The 21,684-nt window shown below is 33.9% G+C and overlaps 1 protein-coding gene across 1 annotated transcript in view; it reads right to left on the bottom strand.

Moving 5' to 3' along the window:
- Window positions 1–2,152: 2,152 nt before the first annotated feature.
- Window positions 2,153–21,684, bottom strand: part of LOC126969860 (serine/threonine-protein phosphatase rdgC) — a 67,063-nt gene continuing 47,531 nt past the window's right edge. Inside the window, exons 10-15 of the mRNA XM_050815437.1 lie at window positions 18,544–18,624; window positions 7,824–8,009; window positions 7,271–7,526; window positions 4,897–5,045; window positions 3,989–4,091; window positions 2,153–3,920 (exon numbers count right to left, since the gene is read on the bottom strand). Of these exons, the coding sequence (XP_050671394.1) occupies window positions 3,703–3,920; window positions 3,989–4,091; window positions 4,897–5,045; window positions 7,271–7,526; window positions 7,824–8,009; window positions 18,544–18,624 (993 nt within the window). The 3' untranslated portion in view covers window positions 2,153–3,702. The remainder of the gene's footprint in view (window positions 3,921–3,988; window positions 4,092–4,896; window positions 5,046–7,270; window positions 7,527–7,823; window positions 8,010–18,543; window positions 18,625–21,684) is intronic.

Below are 21,684 nucleotides of genomic sequence, written 5' to 3' on the forward strand. Positions count from 1 at the left end.
TTTGCGTTCGGAACGTAAATGATTTATAGTAGGTTTAAAAATTCGAAATGTCAAGCAATGACGTTCGGGACGAAACTTCGAAACGAATGGAACCGTAGTAGGAAACATCGTTTTTCGTTGAATTAGAGTAGACCTACTGAAGTACGAATTTGACATGTTTACATTGCGTAATACAGATATTTTTGGTTGTCATTAGTTACTACCCAACATTGGCATGAAATAGAACTATTCAAATTAGTTGGATTAAAATAATGTTCATTCCAATCGTTCACCATTCGTTCACGAATATTGTCTATGGTTCCGAACTTTGTCAATGTGTCCGAACACAAAATAGAGTAGGGTCACTATCGAAACTTCGCTTAAATTTCGTTCGTTTACGAAGTTTCGTTTCGGAGATAGAGAGTAGACCCCCAGTTACGGATGATAAAGCCTAGCATATTTGAAGATTTATTAATAACATTATCAATATGAGGCAGAAACTTTAATTTCTTAACGAAAACAACCCCTAAGTCTCTAATATCAATTTTATCCTCTAGAACTAAACCATTAATACTATATTGAGTTCTGAGTATATCGCGGTTGCGAGTGAATGTGATAGAGTAACATTCACTTGCGTTCAATGTCATTTTATTACTAGCACACCATTTGTATATTGCATAAAGATCTTCTTGAAGTAAATCGCAATCCAAAAGGCTTGATCTGTATAACTTCAGATCATCTGCAAAGAGATAAGTGCTACTGTGTTGGATATGAGATACAATATCATTAATTATTATATTGAACAGCCATAGCCCCAAATTATATGACATAGAGCGCCAATACGGACTAAAAATTCAATTTGTTTTACCCAATTGTAATCAAATGTCTCTGCTGTTATTTTTGACAGTTCACTCACTTCTCAGTATCACCACGGAGTGAGGATGGATACTTACGTGTAGGTATCGCAAAATGGCTCGGTCTCTGCCGTTCGGTAGGTTCAATACATTATTTTGTTTTAATAAGCATTATAGGTAGTGCTCTAGGTAATCATCAATCATCTCTTGGAATTAAAAGTAATGTTTAGAAAATTACCAATGGCTGTTCTATATACTTAAAACTCTTTGATTATGTCGTATTGTCATGTGTTACGATTCAGAACGTACTGTCACTATTATGGACAGATGAGTTTTGTCAACGTCCTGCTTTACCTACTTACAATATACTAGCCTGTACACAAACAATATTTTGCGGAACAGAAGAACATTTTGATTGACAACTCGTAAAAAGTTAGCCACGCTTGGTGTATTTAATTATGTAATAGTATTTTTTTTAAACGTGTACCTATCTGGTATTGTTTGTGGTTTATAAGATGAAGCCTAGAGATAGTAGTTACATTTTGGTCAAAATCTCAGAACGCAGAGCGGCTCGAATTGTCGGAGACCCAGTTCTATGTGAATGGTTGGATCACTTGGCGTTACGTAGAGACGTCGCTTCATTGTGTGTCTTCTACCGCATTTATCACGGGGAGTGTCCGAAGAGCTGTTTCACCTGATTCCTGCCGCCGAATTCCACCTCCACACGACACGCCATAAATTAGGATATCATCCCCACCATCTGAATGTGTGGCAGTCCGCCACAGTGTAGTATTCAAGGATCTTTCTTCCACATACAACCAAGCTGTGGAATGAGTTTCCTTGTGCGGTGTTTCCAGGACGATACGACATACCTTCAAAAAAGTGAGTACACTTTTTTAAAGGGCCGGCAACGCTCCATTGAATCCTCTGGTGTTACAAGGGATCACTTAACATCAGGTGACCCGTATGTATGTTTGTCCTCCTCTGACATAAATAAGTCTTAGTAATTGGGGTCCTGTTGGTTACCCTTTGAATACGTACCGTAAATAGATAGTTCAGCCATTAATCTCCTTCCTTAAAGGCCGGCAACGCTCCTGTGATTCCTCCGGTGTTGCAAGAGATTGTGGGCGGCGGTGATCACTTAACAACAGGTGACCCGTACGCTCGTTTGTCCTCCTATTCCATAAAAAAAAAAAAAAAAAAAATCTCAGAGTTGCTCTGTTTGGAAAGAAATAAAAACTCAAACCAAATGAACGTTACTTCATACAACATCAGTTACATTAAAAGGAAAAAGGAGGTTTAGGTAAATATATAACAACTTATTATTTAAGTATATTTATTATGATGTAATTTTGAATATTTAAGTTTATAAGCGTTGGAATGATCAAAAAGTTTACTAATAAAGATATGTATTTAAGATAATTGAAAGACAAAATATGACTAGAAGAGAAGATAAAATGACGGAGTCCCTTATATGTTTGTTATCCAACACTTTTAATTAAATTAGAATTAATGACATTTTAATAATTTTCCGTTTTTACCGAGCTTATAAACTTTCTGCGATAATAATAAACTACCGTTTGTAAGTCCCGTGTACAAACTTTTTCCACTCCGCGATGTGGAAGTTGTTTATGAAGTTTTGAGTGATATATATCTGCAATATTACATTCCCGCGAAACAAAATATATATTTTTTTCATTTTTCATTGTTTGGATAACAATTTAGGGACTTTTGGTTACAATATAGACTTACTAGCTTTCTTAATATTATTTAGTTAGTTTCCAATTTATTTAACACTACAGTAGACAGAATAATTAATAAAAAGTCTACAATATTCAAAATTTTCTGGCATTTCTACAATAAGTTTAAAAGTATTAATAATCATTAAGCTAAAAATACAATAGTTTATATAGAATTTCATTACAAGACAGCACATTTAATAAATTTAGGCAGTTGAGTACAAAAATAGTATTAAAATAATATACACGATATTAATTCTTTGTATAGATATTATTATAATACAATCAATGTGAAAAGTCAATTTCATTGTTCCCGTTCGTTAACTTATTATATTTTTGAAAAACTCACAAAGTGAAAAAATTGTTTATCAATTGACAATTACTCCAGTAAATAATTTTCTTGGCACAATGCGTATAAATGTATTTGCAAAGTGATATTTGATCAAAATATGAATAGGTTATACATACAATTACTGTCATTAGTAAAAATGCTTAAGATATATAATATAAAGTAGTTATATATTACAAGTAGTATTTAATAAGCTTTGGAATACCAAAAGAGCATTTTAAGAACTCCTATTAAAATCGCTTTATCACGACAATAAAATAAATACTATTACTAGACTTAGGTATGAAAGTACAGCCTAGCTTCAGAATAAGCAAATCTAATTTCCCTTGTCGTAGGAATTTAGAATCAAAATGCAAGTAAAGATTCCTACTTAGAGCGTAAAATACGATTATCACATCGTTCTAATTGCGTAATTCTACGAAGATTGATGAAACGATGTATTATTAAGTATGTTACGTAGCTGTTATATATATTACCAGGTCATTCTGGTATATAACGCGATCGACATCATAAATTTTACGTGTTTATGACTAATTTGATTCTCAAATCAGTATATGTCTCACATGTTGCTTTCCAGAAGCCCCGGGCGCCTTGAGTTGGAACAATCCAATAATTCAATTTCCTCTGCTTGTCTAGAACCACTCGCAATGTATCTCATATCATCCACGCAGCGTCTACTATCGGTTTTGTTCTGATCATCGTCAATTCTCAACAGTTCCACTTCGACACCGGTCTCATCTTTATCGACCGCTGTCCTACTGGGACAGCGGTCGAGCTCATGTCAGGTGGCGTTGATTTCCTCCAGTTGAAGTTCTTCTTCGTGCAGATTCTTCTCAGCAAGACGAAAGCTCTCAAGAAACTCATTCAGATCAACAAGACCGTCCTTATTTATATCCATTAAACGGCAAATATCAACTAATTGTTCTTGAGTTAAAGGATTCGGCATATATTTACCAATTAGCTGGCACGCTTCGGAGAACTCTTCCAGGGTTATGTAACCTGCAAAATATTGATCATGTAAGAAAATAGTTAAATATCAAAATATTTTTTCGTTTAGTTAAGTTTACCTGAATTATCCTTATCGAGAATCTTGAAGATTGCTTCTAAGCTTTGCTTGTTCTTGTAAAGAGTTTCAACAACAGTTTGGGTATCCGACTTCCTTCCAAATTTCTACAACAAATTGAATGTTGTTAAAGATAGAATTGAGAAAAACAATACAAATATTTATCTACTGATAAAATTTTACGAATGTGGAAATGGAAGTCAACAGACCATGTATCATGATCGCACGATCACAAATGATCCAAGAAATGGACAGGCACGAAAGAATAACACAAGCTAGCCAAAAATGGCTTACAGTAGCAAAAGACGGCGAAACTTTGCACGAATTAGAGAAAAACGTTTTAGACCATAATAACCCATAGAACATAATAACGAATATATTAATGCCCTAAGCTTCCCCTGGATATGAAAAAAAAGTCCCAGGCCCAAGGGTTTCGAAAGAGATGACTAAGGGTAAGATACTAGTGGGAGGCTCCTTTTCACAGGATACCGGCTAGATTATGGGAACCACAACGGGGCCTCTATCTTTCGTGAAGCAGAAATGTGTAAGCATTTTTGTGTTTCGGTCTGAAGGGCGCCGTAGCTAGTGAAATTACTGGGAAAATGAGATTTAACATCTTATGTCTGAAGGTGACGAGCGCAATCACTGTATTGCCGCTGTTTTTTTTGGTTTTTCAAGAATCCTGAGCGGCACTGCATTTAAATGGGTAGGGCGTATCAATTACCATCAGCTAAACATTCTATTCGTCCCATCCCTTATTGTCATAAAAAAAGTAGTTAATGTTTTTACTAATAAAGAACTACATAGTTATTTTAATATATTTAAGGAAAGGAATTCATTAACTTGTGCTAGTAATTTACGTATGGTTGGAGTCGTTGTATATTTATGCAATTTTGTTTCACTTTAACTTACAGTAGCCGACAAGTCGAATGTGTCCATATACCGAACCCTTCTGGAGTCAGGCTCGGTTCGGACCAATTTATCTTTTAGCATCCGCCACGGTAGCCCAAGATGAGTTGTCTCCTCCATAGCAAAACACCAGTCACTCACCGATATAAATCCTAAAGAATATATTGCCAGGTATGAAATACATATTATTATTAGCACACATCTAAAACATGTTTGGTATGTATGTGTGTGGGTTGGTGTGTCGGAAGTGTATTGTTTGTCCGTCAGTGACTATCACATCACTATTGAACATGTCTTGTGGAGGACAATGCCGTGTCGGGTATCAAATGAAAGGGCTGATATAAATGTATTATTAACTATTTTCCGTGGCTTTACAAATCAGAATAGTATTTTACGGAGATATTCTATGTATTTTAAATTTTCCTACTATTCGCCTTCAGACGATAATGTTTACCTATAAAACGCAAAATAGCTTTATATTAACATAACTTCATAACCAGTGGCAGGCTCGTATGCACAGGCTAGATTATGGGTACCACAACGGCGCCTATTTCTGCCGTGAAGCAGTAATGTGTAAGGATCATTATGTATTGTTCTAAAGGACGCGGTAGCTAGTGAAATTACTGGGCAAATGCGACTTTATATCTATGTCTCAAAGTAACGTGCGCATTTGTTGTGCCCCTTAGAATTTTTGGGTTTTTCTAGAATCGTAAGCGGCACTGAATTGTAATGGACAGGGCGTATGAATTACCATCAGCTGAACGTTCTAATCGTCTCGTCCCTTATTACCATGAAAAAATATTATGCACTTTAGCTTCACAAATGGCTGTAACAAATCAACAAAATATATCGAACACATAAGAATGGGCCACAGAGACTCCTGGCTGAGCGTAGCAAGTATAAAATAATCTTAAATCTTAAGTAATTAGGTCATAAAATGATACATAAAATAATAATAACTCAGCTCATCATCAATTTGTAAACTTTCGTGCTATTTATCGTAAAGAATTTCCATTGTTTGTCTATCTACTAAAAGTCCACAATATTATTAAGAAGAGTTAACTCTTTGCTAACCAAATTATTGATAACCTTTATTATATTATCAAAAATATTATACAATACTACATCTATGACGCCATGTGATTAAAAAAAAGATGAAGGTCATGGACATAACATCGAAAATCAGTAGACTCAAATGGCAATGGGCAGGGCACAATATGATAAGAGGGCATGAGAATGGGGAGCAAAATTGTGACACGATGGTACCCTAGAGAAGGGAAAAAGAAAAGGGGCAAACCACAGAAACGGTGGGATAATGACATTAGAAAAGTAGCAGGAGTAACATGGAATAGAGTGGCCTAAGATAGACATAAATGGAAAAAGTTTGAGGAGGCCTTTGCCGATTGGCAAACAGACCGACAAAAAATAAATAAGTATCAGAATAGAATATATTGTTACGATTAGTTCAGCTACAAAGATATATTTGTATATCTACATTTATAATTTTTTAGTTCTTAATACTTTGTAAATAGACACTAAGTTGGTTTGAATAAAGGGCTTTATACATCTATGACGCATTTTCAGCATGATTTTATAATGTCGTGTAGATTTCAAAAACAGAGGAGTTGAATCTGAACTTGTACTAAAAATATCGGATATTGATTTACCTAGTCTTGCCATAAATAATGAAACAAAGAAAAAATGGACAAGACTTCTCTGAATTCTATCCCTTACTGCTTTGACTACCTTTTTCGTACGAACACTACGTGGACGGCCAGATCTTTTTCTGTCACAAATAGAGGAGGTCTCATTGTACCTAGCCCGGTACACAAACATTTTACTAATACCAAGCGAATGGAGAGTTTTAAAAATTCCATTTGTCTCCATATCTACTTTGTGTAATGCAATCACAGCGATTCGGTTCTCTTTATCACCCCACTCCATTTTAATATCGCAAAATGTTGTACAATGTAGTGGCGCCAGAAAACTCAATGAACAATCATATTATAAAGATGACAGATTCCAAATTCAAATAATTTGTTTATTTTTAATTGTTATATTATTTATGGCCAGACTAAGTATATTGTGACTGTTGAGTGGTTATGCTCATGGGGAATAGTCGACTAGGGTCAGTTAAGTTTTAAATAACACTAGTAAGGCAAAGCGTTAAAGTAATATTGGTGCATACGAAATTCTTTTAATTGTATTTTTTATTAGAAGCCTATTTTTTACTCCTTTTCACTAATTAATCATGAAATACAATATTTGAATTAATGTTATTACAACTGTTTATAAATTTGTTATTTTCGAAATGGATTTTAACAAAACTAAGAGTTTTACTAAAGTCGAATAATGACTGCCAATTAGAGGTACTTACCACTCTGATCCTTGTCCATACATCTGAAGGTTGCCTCCAGAGTTCGCCTCGCCATTACAATATGGCTGTGAAGTTCTCTCATGGCTGAAGATTCAACAAGACCAACTTTCTGTCTAAATGTTAACCTTCTAGTTCGGGACACAGCTGCCGTGTATTGAACAAACTGTCGTTCCAGAGCATTGCCCCGCAACTTGAGATAAGCACCTTTATTAGAGCCCAGCTCGTAATAGTTTGATGCTGAGAAGATAGTTATAACCTACAATGTAACATACATTTTATGGTTGAATAGTCAATCGTCATATGGGCTTTTAATAAGATTCATATACCTTAACATACTTGAAACAGTTGCCATAATAATATAAAGAAAATTACGATCTCATTAAAAGCCCATATCAGCAAATATATACTCGTAGAAAAAGTAAAATCAATGTTAATTCAATAAAATATGACTTCATTTTAGTTTACATTTTATAATGAAATTACTTAATTTATCATTTGAATAATTCTGTTAAAGTCACCAAATATTTGAATATGTAAATATTAACTGACTAACATTTCCATTATGTAAAATTTCGTAACCGCCCGGTTTACATTCGTGGCTTCGAACAATGAAGCTTAATTTATTCTTGAGCAGAAAACTCTCGGTCACGTCGGGCCCGAAGTATGTGCCGGCACCTCGCAGAGCGTTCGCCACACAGCCTCCGATACATTGCGGATCAGACCACAATATGTCAAATACCTGAACAAAATGATAGGCTATAATAAAAGTTTTAATTTAAATACACTAGTCTAACGAGTTATGTGCTATTCATTAATTGAAAAATCAAAATGGCGGTCTGACCAAGTACCTATAGAATTCATTGTCTATATACTTCACAAGGGTTTGTCTAGCAATCGAGATTACTGAAAAATGATTTAAATATTCTTCGTTTATTGTATTTTGGTTTCAGCTTACGGTCTTGTAATCAATACTCTAAATAAATAAAATTAAAAACTAGTTAAACATGGCTTATGTACTGTCAGAAGCTATAATTATTCGCTCGAAAATTAAATCTATCGCACAGGGATTTTTCTTTTACGCGGTCGTGACTCTCTTTTACGAGCTGGATCATTACTTTTGCAGTTAACTTTTATTATTATAAGTCAATTTAAAAAGTTTAGTAGCAAGAAGTTTTCATACATAGAATAAAATCGGAAAGATTTTCTCGAGGGCTCATTTATATATTTATATATTCAATAAATGAGCCCGTGCGTCTTAGCATGAAATTCTCAAAATTATTTTAAGTGTTTGTTTATTATATTTAAGTGCCAGTTTAAATTTAATTATTATCACATTAACATATTTCGAATATTTCAATATCTCTTTATATTTAGAATTCTGTCTTTGAACCTTTGACAGTAGCATTTTCACGTGCGTTTATAATTTCATTTAAAACGGTATTTAAATCACGAATATCTCTACCTAAGTTTAAGTAAATCTTTTAATAGAAAAAAGTAATTTACGTAGAAACAACTTCCATTCCATTAAAGTTTTTATTGAAGCTTGCGCTAGAATGAGAGTTTCCTTTTAACAAGGTTGAAATGGTCCAGTAAATGAAGGGTTAAATAAGAAATTTTAATGTTCACTTCTTGCTTTCAAGTCGTACAACTTGAGTACTATGTTATATAAAACGTAAAATAATATTATATTCCTGAAGTTAAGATAATCCTTCCCAAGGCGTCGAGACATGAAAATAGTCTGTCCATTCAAAGTTTCCATCTCCTGAGGATGCCCCGTGAGGCCAAACATGTGGCGAATTGTTTAAACACAAATATTAGCGGGGTGAACACTTTTGAGATTATGTGAAAAAAGTAAAATAACAAAAGTTGTAGATCTTTTTATAACCTACAACTTTGCTATTTAACTCTTTTCCATAGGACTTGTAATTTTACCGGAAATCAAGATTAACCGTTTTTTTACCCATAAAAATCCCCCCTTGTCCACTTCCCGACCTCAAATCACCCGTTATTTATTTTTCCTTTCATTTTTGTTATATTTTCTTCCTATTCCAATAGGTTTATTTTTTTGGTTTCAAAAATTACCGACCCTGGTCTAACATGCAAATAGGTTGGCATCAGAAAAAAACAATGCATAATGCCACTGTTAAAAGTTCGCCAATCATTCAAGGTCGCTAATATGTAAAATTTATAAATAAGGAATTTACTATCTTGGTCTATAAGTCTGTCTGACTATAGTGGTTTTTATGATAAACTGATAAATTGCGAATCCACGCTATTTTAGTAGTAGCGTCATAATACCATCATAGTTTTGTCAATGTTAATATTATTAGGGGTTAAATTATGAATTTGCCGATTTGACTGAAAAACTTATTTTTTTTTAACTTCAATTATAATATTTTCTTAAAATCTTTAATCAAAATTACCATTATCATCTATATAATTATTGCTGCCATCTAATAGGAAGGTCATTTATATATTTAATAGGAAGCCAACACGCATACAACTATCTTAATCTACGGACACATTTATAAATTATTTCATAATGTTGTACACTCCACTTACAGAGGCTAACTCAACATGCTTAATAGGTATTATATACATTATTTGTTTAACTAAAACTTTTTACTTTGTGCTACTTAAAATTAAAGACAATTTTGAAAAAATAACGTATTAGTCATTTATGCCTTTGCGATAGAACTGTGGTCTAGATTCGACAAACTATGTAAGAGCATTTGGTACTGCCTCCGTAGAAGAAAACTTTTTATCACGTAGAAATTATCCAAATCACCAAAAAAATGGTATGCCGTTAGAGCAAGGTCTGGCGAATACGGATGGTGACGAATGGTTTCTAATTGCAGTTCCTGTAGAGTTCGCTCGCGTAATCAGGGAGCAATAATGTTGAAGATCGATTCATGAGTTTGGGATGTTTCACTGCTAGATTTGCTATCGGAGTTCGGCACAGTAAACATCTGCCGTTATTGCTTGACCAGACCATAGAAAGCTATAGTGATTGACATCATGCTCAGACCACCAAACAGTTACCATTATCTTTTTATTGGTAAGGTTTGCTGAAGGAAACTGTTGTATCCATCGTTCTTGTCTAAGGTGAATAAAAAAAAACAACTGAAAGTCAATCCAATGTTGCATATTTTTTAAAAGAAGAACTACATCGGTACCATGAGAAAAAAGATTCACTCAAATATATAAAACCATGAAGGTTTTATGTCAATTTCGAAGTACCTAAGTTCCAGCAATAATAAGACAATTTCATACTGTAACCCCTATTATTAAGAGTTACCAATTATTATTTATTACAAACGCAATACTTAAGTCAACCTAAATCATCATATTATGGAATCTACTCAATTATCCGAAAGAGATACAGAAAGTCGAGGGAACGATTCGTTTAATTTCAGAGTCCGGCAAACGTTTAGGATACAAACAAGGTCACGAAAATGAAAGAAGCTGAATCGTGAAAATAAGACCTCTATATTACTCGTAGTAAATGAGTTCTAGTAGTCAACGAGTTGATTATATTTCCGAATCGTTCTCTCGTGAAAAGCGCTAGTTTTATTTCGTTATGAACTATTTATTCTCATCAGACTTGCTGATATTGTGACTTAGTGAATTAAAATGCAAACTATTGACCGCAGGTTCATTTGTTTAGACTTCAAAACTGTGTCCGTACCATAAAAAAAATATATGAATTTATAATATCTAGTTTAGGATTTGCGTTACTATAATTTCCTACATAAGATTAAATCACCTATCTAATATACAGCCCGCAACACCAGAAGTCAAGAGATGAGTGGCCGTCCTTTAAGGTGGAGGAGAATGTTCTATGTTTGAAGGTCCCTAAATCACTACATAAATATATATAATTTTCATCAGACTGAGATAAGCCGTTCTTGAGTTAAGTAGAAAACAGGCAGAGAATCAAAAGATTACATGATAAATATTTGTGTGAGTCTATCATAAAAATAACTTGCATCCCAAATCTTAACTTATTTTTTGTAATATAGACAGATTGACATACTAAATGAATAAGATAAGATAAAGCTTTATTTGCAATCGTAATCGTGTGGACTAAAAATGTTTTGGGCAATATAAGAACACTTCCCAACCATTAATAAAAGGTCTACTACAGATTATTTATTTATTTACTTATATACCAGTGGGAGGCTCCTTTGCACAGGATGCCGGCTAGATTATGGGTACCACAACGGCGCCTATTTCTGCCGTGAAGCAGTAATGTGTAAGCATTACTGTGTTTCGGTCTGAAGGGCGCCGTAGCTAGTGAAATTAATGGGCAAATGAGACTTAATATCTTGTCTCAAGGTGACAGGCGCAGGTATAGTGCCGCTCAGAATTTTTGGGGGTTTCAAGAATCCTAAGCGGCACTGCATTGTAATGGGCAGGGCGTATCAATTACCAAATTAAAAAAAATGGAAAAGGAGGACAAACGAGCGTACGGATCACCTGGTGTTAAGTGATCACCGCAACCCACATTCTGTTGCAACACCAGAGAAATCACAGGAGAGTTGCCGGCCTTTAAGGAATGTGTACGCGCTTTTGAAGGTACCCATGTCGTATTTCCCGGAAACACCGCACAAGGAAGTTAATTCCACAGTTTTGTAGTAGTATGCCATAATTTATATGTGTCAGTTTATTCCTCATTCTTTTTATGAAATGTTTGGTATTAAAAAAGCTTTTAACTAACACAATTCTTCATAATATATTGTATGCAACACCTTACAAACTAATTTGTTATGTATTTTACAGCCATTGTAAAATATTCCATATGATTGAAAAGAGTGGCCGTTGAGTTTCTTGTATTATTTTTATCACGAGCTCTACTTTTTTCGAGCATATGGAAGATTCAGTAATATAAAATAAATATTTATAGTGGCGATTCAAAAGTGCCTTATTTAAGCCTACTTGAACAACTTTATTTGACTTTGACTGTGACTTTGAAGGGTCTCCCCAAAATTTCAGAGGAAAGTTAAGGTTTCCTCCTTCCATTTCGAATGGTGGATTTATGTTTTCTCTCGAGGCATAAGTAGTGCTTTGTACAACACCTACGAAGAAAAAAAAGTAAAAAAATTGCGTGCGTACAAAGTACACATGTCAAAAGTGAAACCTTCATTGTGCATGAACCTCTTAACTGCATTTGAAGTCCCTGAAAATAAAAATCGGTTCTGCGCTGCCGTCATCCAACCTATTCCGGAGATAAAATAATACATAATTACAAAAAAAATCAGTTGTGGTCTAAATTCTAGATTTCGCCGCAAAGCGCACTCCCATACTGTCGTTGTCTTGACAACAGTAGACTTGATCTATAGCCATAAACTTGGATTATTAAACATTCCAATATGTAGGTACACACAATTTTCAACGAATCGATGCTAGAGAGTTCCTGAAACATGTATGACATCGATCGATAACCGAAGCCATATCATGATACGTGAATAAGTAATTATGACGACAGAATCATTAACCACCTTGCCTCAGTATATATACAGTTAGTTGGGTATTTTTAAACATAACAGTGTCATAAATTGCATAATTTACATGATTAAAATTATTTGATGCCAGCTAGATGATGACAACGGCGCCTATTTCTGCCGTGTAATGTCTAAGCATTACTGTTTTCGGTCTAGAGCGCTGTAGCTAGTGAAATTGCTGGGCAAATGAGACTTATCATCTTATGTCCCAAGGCGACGAGCGCAATTGTAGTGCCACTCACACTTTTTGGGTTTTTCAATAAAGGATTACGCTAAATGAGAGCTGCTCTCCTGAGCGGCACTGCATTGTAATGTACAGGGCGTATCAATTACCATCAGCTGAACATCCTGCTCGTATCGTCCCTTATTTTCATTAAAAAAATATATATGCATATGTGCAAGGATTGACAAGTTCAACGACAGCGGACAAAAAGTAGCCTTATCCTTAAATAATTTATAAGTCTACAGTGTCTTGCAGTTAAACAACCGATAAAAACAGACCAGGTTTAATAATTTATGGTGCGTGACAAGCTACGTCTTACACTCGCTATGTGTATGACACTTTGTGTTAGTGTGCGTGAATTGCTCAAAATAGAGATTAAAGTCTATTTTTTTCGGATTTTTCACAGCTGTCATAGTCTATGTAGACGTATAAATGATCTAAACTTAATATATTTATGTGAATATGATTTCATTTTAATCACACGCGGAAAACTTGTCATACGAGTATACCACTGTACAAATAAGCTGCGGAATAGTTGAAATAAATTCCATTACATACGTGAATTTTCGGGCAGAATAAATGTATGGAAATTCCTAAGATCTATGGTGAATTCAGACTTTGTTTAACTGTTGAATATTTTGACCGATTTGATTATTATATACCTATTGCAACGTCCGATTAATGACAGCTGGCAGGTAGCGAAACGTCCGATGACGCGATTAAGATTATCCGACGGCGAGCGCGAGATTCATCATTATTAAAAGCGATATAATTACATAACGACTCCACCTATGGCTATATAAAAAATACATTCACGTAGTTAAAAGTATAGAAAATCAACGTGTAAAATCATAAATTATGTTTTTGAACCCAAGTTATATATAAATAAAAGGTTAAAGCTCGAGATTATAGGTAGAAATGTGATAACATTTTCATTATATTAAGTTTTTATGTAAAATATTAGCGCACACATTAATAAAACTTGATTATTATTGAAATAGACTATATAACCTATTTTTTGATATTAATATGTCATTACTTCGACTTACGGGATTGTTGCATTAAACTAAAATAAAGCACCCATTCTTAGTATATACCTACAATTTATCTGCGGAATGCACAAGTAAAACGTGAAATACTTGGTTGTCTCAATACATCCAGATTGTTGAATATTATAAACATTATATTTATGATATTTTGTACCTATTACAAGCAATGATTTACTGTTAATTAATTGGATTACAATAAAAATTTGATATTTAAACCAAATCGATAAAGTAGTATCGATCATACTGTTATAACTTGTCGATTTAATGTCGTAAGAAGAATTTTATATGTAATTTGTAATAACATAATGATAAAATCGGAAACTAGATATCATGAGGATTAATTTCATATATAAAACAAATATAATACGTAATTAAAATATTACACTTACATGATAAACAAAACAATAACAAAACACTTGACACTACAAAAATAAACAAATGACAATTCCCCCCGCAAAGCGATTTTCAATTAATTATTTCTTTTAATTTTTGCTCGGATACTTGATATTTAAAGATAAGCCTATTACAATTACTTACCATAGAGTCTTAAAAATCGTATTTGACAAGCTAATTCACTCATACTACAGATTATAACACAAAATAAATACGCAAGTCGACTGGGCCACTCTGGTTGCCTGGACGTTTGACTGTCTAAAGAAAAAAGCCGCTCTAGTTGCCCGGACGTTTCAGTAGATACAAACATTGACTAAGCCTCGGCCTATTTTAAAAAGGCTGCTAAAAATACTTACTTCACACATCTCTCTGCGTTAAATTTGAAAAATTGATATTTGTATTTTGTTTGCGAAACTATTATTGAAGTGAAAACTTCTTTAGCATCATTGTGATTTGAAAGTCGATGAAGAAACGAAAAAGCGAGACACACATAAATTCAGAAGATTTAACGTGGAATAAAATGAGATAGGAAGCATTATATGTTTTGGTACCAGGCGATCATAGTTGAAGAAGATATTGTCTTATCTTTGACGCGAGTATACGTTAATATATTGTGACGTCATGCGTACGACGTATTACTACATAGACAGAAGAACATAAATATGATAGCGGTGATAGTAATTTAGCTTTCTAGCGGTTGAAATCATGTGTCATCCAAGCAATATGTACCAGGACTTCATATGCAGTTAAGAGGTTCATGCACGATGAAGGTTTCACTTCTGACATGTGTACTTTGTACTCACGCAATTTTTTTATTTTTTTTTCTTAGTACGTGTTGTACAAAACACCACTTATGCCTTGAGGGAAAACACAAATCCACCATTCGCATGTGGCAAAAAATAAGGAAACCTTAACTTTCTTCTGAATATATAATAATAATAATAATAATAATAATAAAATATTTTATTTGCAGCTAAAAAATGTGTAATTAACAAAAGTAAACTTACCAAAACAAAATATATTACAGCTTAAAATTAAAATGAAACTTAAACATAATAGAAATAAAAAACATCAGCTGCAAATAGGCACAAGCTCGGCATATGCTGACACACATCATGTATGTCCAGCGCCGATCTTCCGCTTGAGCCATTCTGTGACCTTGAAGCTGTCCCAATACGAATGTACGCTATGATTTTTATAATTTTTAATTTTGTTGTGAATTACACGTTTTCATTTGCGACTTTCTCGGTGTAACCAGTATCGAACCGATGGTTGCTTGCTCTGTGGTCTTCAAGCGTCAACCAACTGTCTAGGTGACAGATGACACTGTCAACTGTCAAAATAATTGCAGGACTTCTAGAGCCACATTATATCAACAAACAATTATTGTCAACTAATATGTTATTCATTTTATATTGTGCATTAGGCTTACAATTATTTTGAACTAAAAAATACCTACGACATTATTTTGCAGTGTAATACAATCAAAACCAAAATGATAATAAAAATACTAGCACCATACAAAGAATAAGTACCTACTAGATAAATATATTATTAAAATGAACTATGATTAGAGTACGAAAATAGATAATTAGTTCGGTTGCCAATCGAATCACTTATTAATTTAAGAGGGAAGATCCTATAGTACTAAAGAGACAAGAGCAATCTGAATCTAACCTATATTACACTCATATCTTGAGCCAAGTTCTCTTGTGCTCTTTGCTCCTGTAAAAGAAATTGTCTTAATTTCGTTTTAAATAAGGATAGACTTTTTAAATTTCTAATAGGCGGTGGGATGTTATTCCAGCATTTGGATGCCGAGTAACGAAAGCTCCCTCTAAATGACGCCGATCGATGCTTCTCAATAACCATCTGAACAGAACAATGCCGTGACCCACACGACCTAAGACTAGCCGTTCTAGATAGTTTGTCATAAAGGTATTTTGGCTTTTCGAACTTCAATACACCAAAAAGGATACAAGCTAAATGAAGTTTTCGCCGATGTTTCATTTTTAACATTGAATGCTTATTCAAGAAAGGGGTGACATGGTCTCTATGTTTTATATTGAAACAAAAACGGGCACATGCATTCTGGGCTCTCTGAATCAATTTTTTAGTTACAGAAACTAAACGTGGGCCAAAGACAACATCTGTATAATTCAGCTTTGAGAGAACTAGACTTTCAACAAGACGGATACGCATCTCCTTTGACAGATAAGGTCTCATCCTATATAATATTTTCAGCCTGTAAAAAGAGTTACTGACTAGGCTAGTGATGTGATCATGGAATCTCAGTTTGCTGTCGAGAAGAAGACCAAGATTACGTGCTACATATGTACGTTCAATGGGTTCACCCATCAAGATAATGTCATGTGAAGACTTTAAACTGCTCAGCTGTTTGTTGGTGCCACAAATTATGTATTTTGATTTCACCGGATTAAGACATAGACTGTTTTTCTGGGCCCACAACATAATACTATTAAGGTCATCATTAAGCAACTGGACCGCATTATCTATTTCACTTGGCTTACAAGATATATATATTTGGGTGTCATCAGCATAAAAGTGGTATTTGCAATGTCTGATATGGCTTTTGATGTCTGCTGTGTATAAAATAAATAATATGGGGCCCAAAATAGAACCTTGCGGTACTCCTTCTACAACCGGTAAAGTGTCAGATGTCAAGGAGGAAGAACTGTTGTGGGACAGCTGTACACATTGGTGACGCTCACATAGGTAGCTATTGAACCATTTTAATGCAGCAAAATCAAATCCATAATAATTTAATTTTGATAGCATTATATCGATATTTATTGTTTCAAATGCCCTAGAAAAATCCAAAAGAACAAGAAGAGTACAATGACCACTGTCTTGCAAACTAAGTATGTTGTCAGTGACATCAAGCAATGCGGTCACTGTACTCCGGCATTTCCTAAAACCTGATTGTGTCTCTGGTAACATATAATTTTTCTCCAGGTAACCTGTAACCTGCTCGCATACTACTTTCTCCAGTACCTTTGAGAGACATGGCAAGATACTTATAGGTCTGAGATCCTTAACCTCAGCAGGGTTAGGAACTTTAGACAGAGGCCTCACTACAGCCTGCTTCCAGCAATCAGGATAAACACCAGTTGTTATAGATGTATTTATAATACATTTAATTGTGTCTAAAGAATTAGGTAAAGACAATAAAACCATATCTAAGCTGATACCATCACATCCTACAGCTTTGGATTTCAATGATTTTATAATTCTTATCAAAGAGTCTGTGGATATTGTCTCAAGGTGAAATATAGCATCATTAAATTTATGGTATTCAAAAAAGGTAATGTAAGAAAGCTGTGTGTTAGGAACTGATGGTGTCTTCAAGAAGTGCCTGTTAATCATATTAGGGTCATTAAAGTGCAAAGGGAGTTCTCTTCCAATTTTAGGTAAAATTATTTTTTTTATATTTTTCCATAATTGCTTAGGTTGTTTGAGTTTACTATTTATATTAAATTTAAAATATGCTACTTTTTCATTGTATAGCGCCTTGTTTACTAATGTTTTTAAACTTTTATAATATTCTTTTTTACTGTCAAGTTTTGTTCTGTGATACTCCGCTAGTGCTCTGTCACGCAGTCTCATCATTAATTTAATAGAGTCTGTGACCCAAGGGTGGGATTTCTTTTTAATTCTAGCTGTTCTTATTGGTGCATGTAGATTAAAAAGTGCAAGGATTTGCGAATTAAAATTACCTACCATTTCATTGACATCATGTAGTGTTAATATGTTATCCCAGTTTATAGCCTGTAAGTCAGTGTTAAAGCTGTCTATGTTAATGAATATACGATTGAAAAACATAAACTTGGCATAAAATCGCGTGTTGCTAGCAATCCTGGAAGTATCTGGTTTATAAGAATAAGTAATGGATCGAATAGGTTCTATGTTAAGCTACTTAGCACACAAGAATAACATTATCATCAGATTCCTAACGCCTTAGAAAACTAATTTTAAGCGTAACTTGATACGACTCGATTACAATACAACGTGGCTTTCAAACCGCCACTTAAAAATTAATCTATCTCCTGTGTGAATTTCAGCTATGTTAATATTATTAATTACCTGTTTCCACTCCACCTTGTCGATGGTTTCAGCGCCGGGTGCTGAGTTCTCAGCAACTGGAGGCCGCAGCAATGACACGTACTACGAAAAAATAAAGATTTATATTTATAGTAGTTAATATAATAGAAAGTATAGAACAGAAATGTAAATATCTACTTTCCTGTAAGGATCTACTCCTGAAACAAGACCTAGTGTAATATACAGCACGACTGGGGAGACACTAACAATACTCAACAGGGTGTGATATTTGTTTATCATAATATATGAAGAAAAAAATAACATTAAAAATAAATATTGATTGACTACTTAGTAAACTTTACTGAAAGTTAAGTAAATACGTAACGCAACATATATGGTTACCGCGCGAGCGCACTTATTGTAAACTAATCACGGGGTGCGGGGACGAAGCGGAAATAGGAGACACGAATTTTCGGACACGGGGCTTGCACTTACAAACTAAAATGTGCGGATGATACCATACTTTATTTATAGGGAAACGTTATGAAGTATTCTCCTAAAATTTTCTCCTTAAATGTTAAGATCTCACCAATAAAATTCTGTAATTGATCCATAGAACATCTCTGACAAGGGTTACTAATTAACATTTTCGGACGAACAGCTTATCAACAATAAGCCAACTGATTATCCTTTTTATGACGTGTATTTTTGTCATTAAATGCGATGTCCGGACTGACCTATTTCTGTTAATGTATAGATACGATGTTTATTAGACGTTAACACGATGCCGAAGTCATATTGTTTTATAGTTGTGGTAACAACATTACCTAAACATGTCTTCTATCTGTACATATATATAAATGATTACTTAATTCATATATATGTATATATTCATTGACCTAAATATCTAATTATTCCACATAGAGTTAAAACTAGACAATATACTAAAACTGTAATAAATTATACTTAGCTTAGAAAAACTAATAGAATACATTGAAAATTATTTTTTTATGGAAATAAAAAAGTGACCACCACGACCCACATTCTCCTGCCACTAGAGGGAATTACATGCACAAGGAAGTTTTTTATATAGTTTGGTCGTACATGGCAGAAAGTTCCTTGAAAAGCCAACGTGTAGGGAACGCTACAGTCCGTCTGGATGGAACAAATATGAAGAGATTGTACAAATTCCGAGAATTCCTCGCTGAAATTTTTTCACAAATTTAAACCAAAGGAAGTCATTTAATTTAAGACTATATTATAATGCTTATTTTATTTAGTATTTCATTTTTAACTTTCATTAACTACTTTTGGTATGAATATAAATATTAAAAGGAGCAAAAGTACCAATTAGTTGCTTTATCGTATTTGTGTCGACAGTTTTTTATTAACTTGGTAATCTTGGGAATAATATTGTCAACGGTCATCGTCACACGGGTGTGTGCAATGGATTTCTTTCGATTAAGGATCAAAACTTATAGAACCCATAAATTGGTGTCTTGAAGTGGGTGAAAATCACTTTCAAATAGAAATTCTAATATTTATATTTGAAATAGGATTAAGAGTCACGTATTAATCATCAAAAACTACCATTCATTCGAAAATATAAGGAAAAGAATGGTCGGAAGAAACTCAGCGGAATAGTTTTTTTTTTTTAATTATTTTGTAAAAATATATTACTGTACAATACAATATATTATTAAATTACCTGAGGGCGGTCGCTCTATTCCTAATCTACGGTATTATTAAGAAAGTAATTCATATTATAGTAACCCTTACCACATATTACCTACAAAGAGAAACATCATTTAACGAACCGCATTAGTCAAGCTCTTACCAAAACTACAGAAATAGATTTCATTCGTTTAAGGATCATAACTCATAGAACCCATTTCACAAAATATTTATGTATTGCAGCAACAACGAAATTCGATGCTAAAAATATAAATAGCTCGCTAAGAGACCTTTTACCCTTTGCATTATAATACATTTCACAATGACCCTTACGTCGTAGAACACTTATAAGCAATATAAATTTTAACGATGAAATATCTTGGCTCATTAAAGAAACGTTTAACTTGCAGCATTATTGTTTGGTATTGACCGTAAATATAAGTACCCAATGTAATTTAAATTCAAAGAGTTATTATTTTACATCTACTCCCATATTAAGGGTTTCTACAGCTCTTAATACCATTAGAATAGATTTATTTGTGGCTACAATCATCAGCATTAATCCTAATTGCGAAACTTGCTTCGGATATTGATTCGAAACCAATATATTTGGAAAGCTCAGTTGGTTGGCAACTATAAGTTAACAAATTTTGCTACTGTAAACACGAAAGCAAAATCAAATAACGCTAAGTTTAGATCTAGCATCCACAGTACAGACTATGCTTTGTTTGGGGCTACGCCCACATTATCTCTGGACCTCGCTGGAACGTGAAGCCCCCTCTCGTTCCCCTTTCACCATCTCGTGCTCCTCTTGTTGTGTGAGTACGGTTTGCAGTTTCATTACCGTTACTTGTCGTGTCATTTTCGTGCTATCACTGCTTTGTTTTTGGAGTTTTCATAGTTAAGTTTTGACTTTTTTTGTAAATAGTTGTTTCTATTGTTCTGTGTCGCTATAATGTATTGCCATATAATTAAATACTTTTTTATTCGTAACCCAGATTATTTCCTAGATTTTTCATTATTATATTTTTTGTACTCAATAATGATCAGCATCACAACACAACACCTTAACACCAATCTATAATACAGAAAAAAGAAATCGTAATTTATTTATTAATATTAATATCCTAGTGATGTTTGTTTTGGACACCGTAACAAAGCGACCATGTGACGTCATCGACGTCAGGTACAGTGATAATATAACTGGGTGTTAAGTCAATATCAAACTGCCTCTCCAATTGTACCAAGCATAATAACACAAGTTGTCACATTGCACAGAGTCTAATCACAAAACCCTGAAAACATAGACATGCCACAGCAGCCATTAATCTTTAATAATTGCTTGGTTTGCTTACAACAGTTTACGACAGAGACAATCGAGTATTCATTGCTTTTATATCACAGATATAGTGGCTAGTAAAGTTTGTGAGGTTTCAAATAAGAAAATATATACATACCGCGCGTCGTCAGAAAGAGATACAAACCATTAAACGAAGAAAGGTGGCATGG

This window comes from Leptidea sinapis, chromosome 19 (genome assembly GCF_905404315.1).
Source record: "Leptidea sinapis chromosome 19, ilLepSina1.1, whole genome shotgun sequence".
Lineage (NCBI taxonomy): Eukaryota > Metazoa > Arthropoda > Insecta > Lepidoptera > Pieridae > Leptidea > Leptidea sinapis.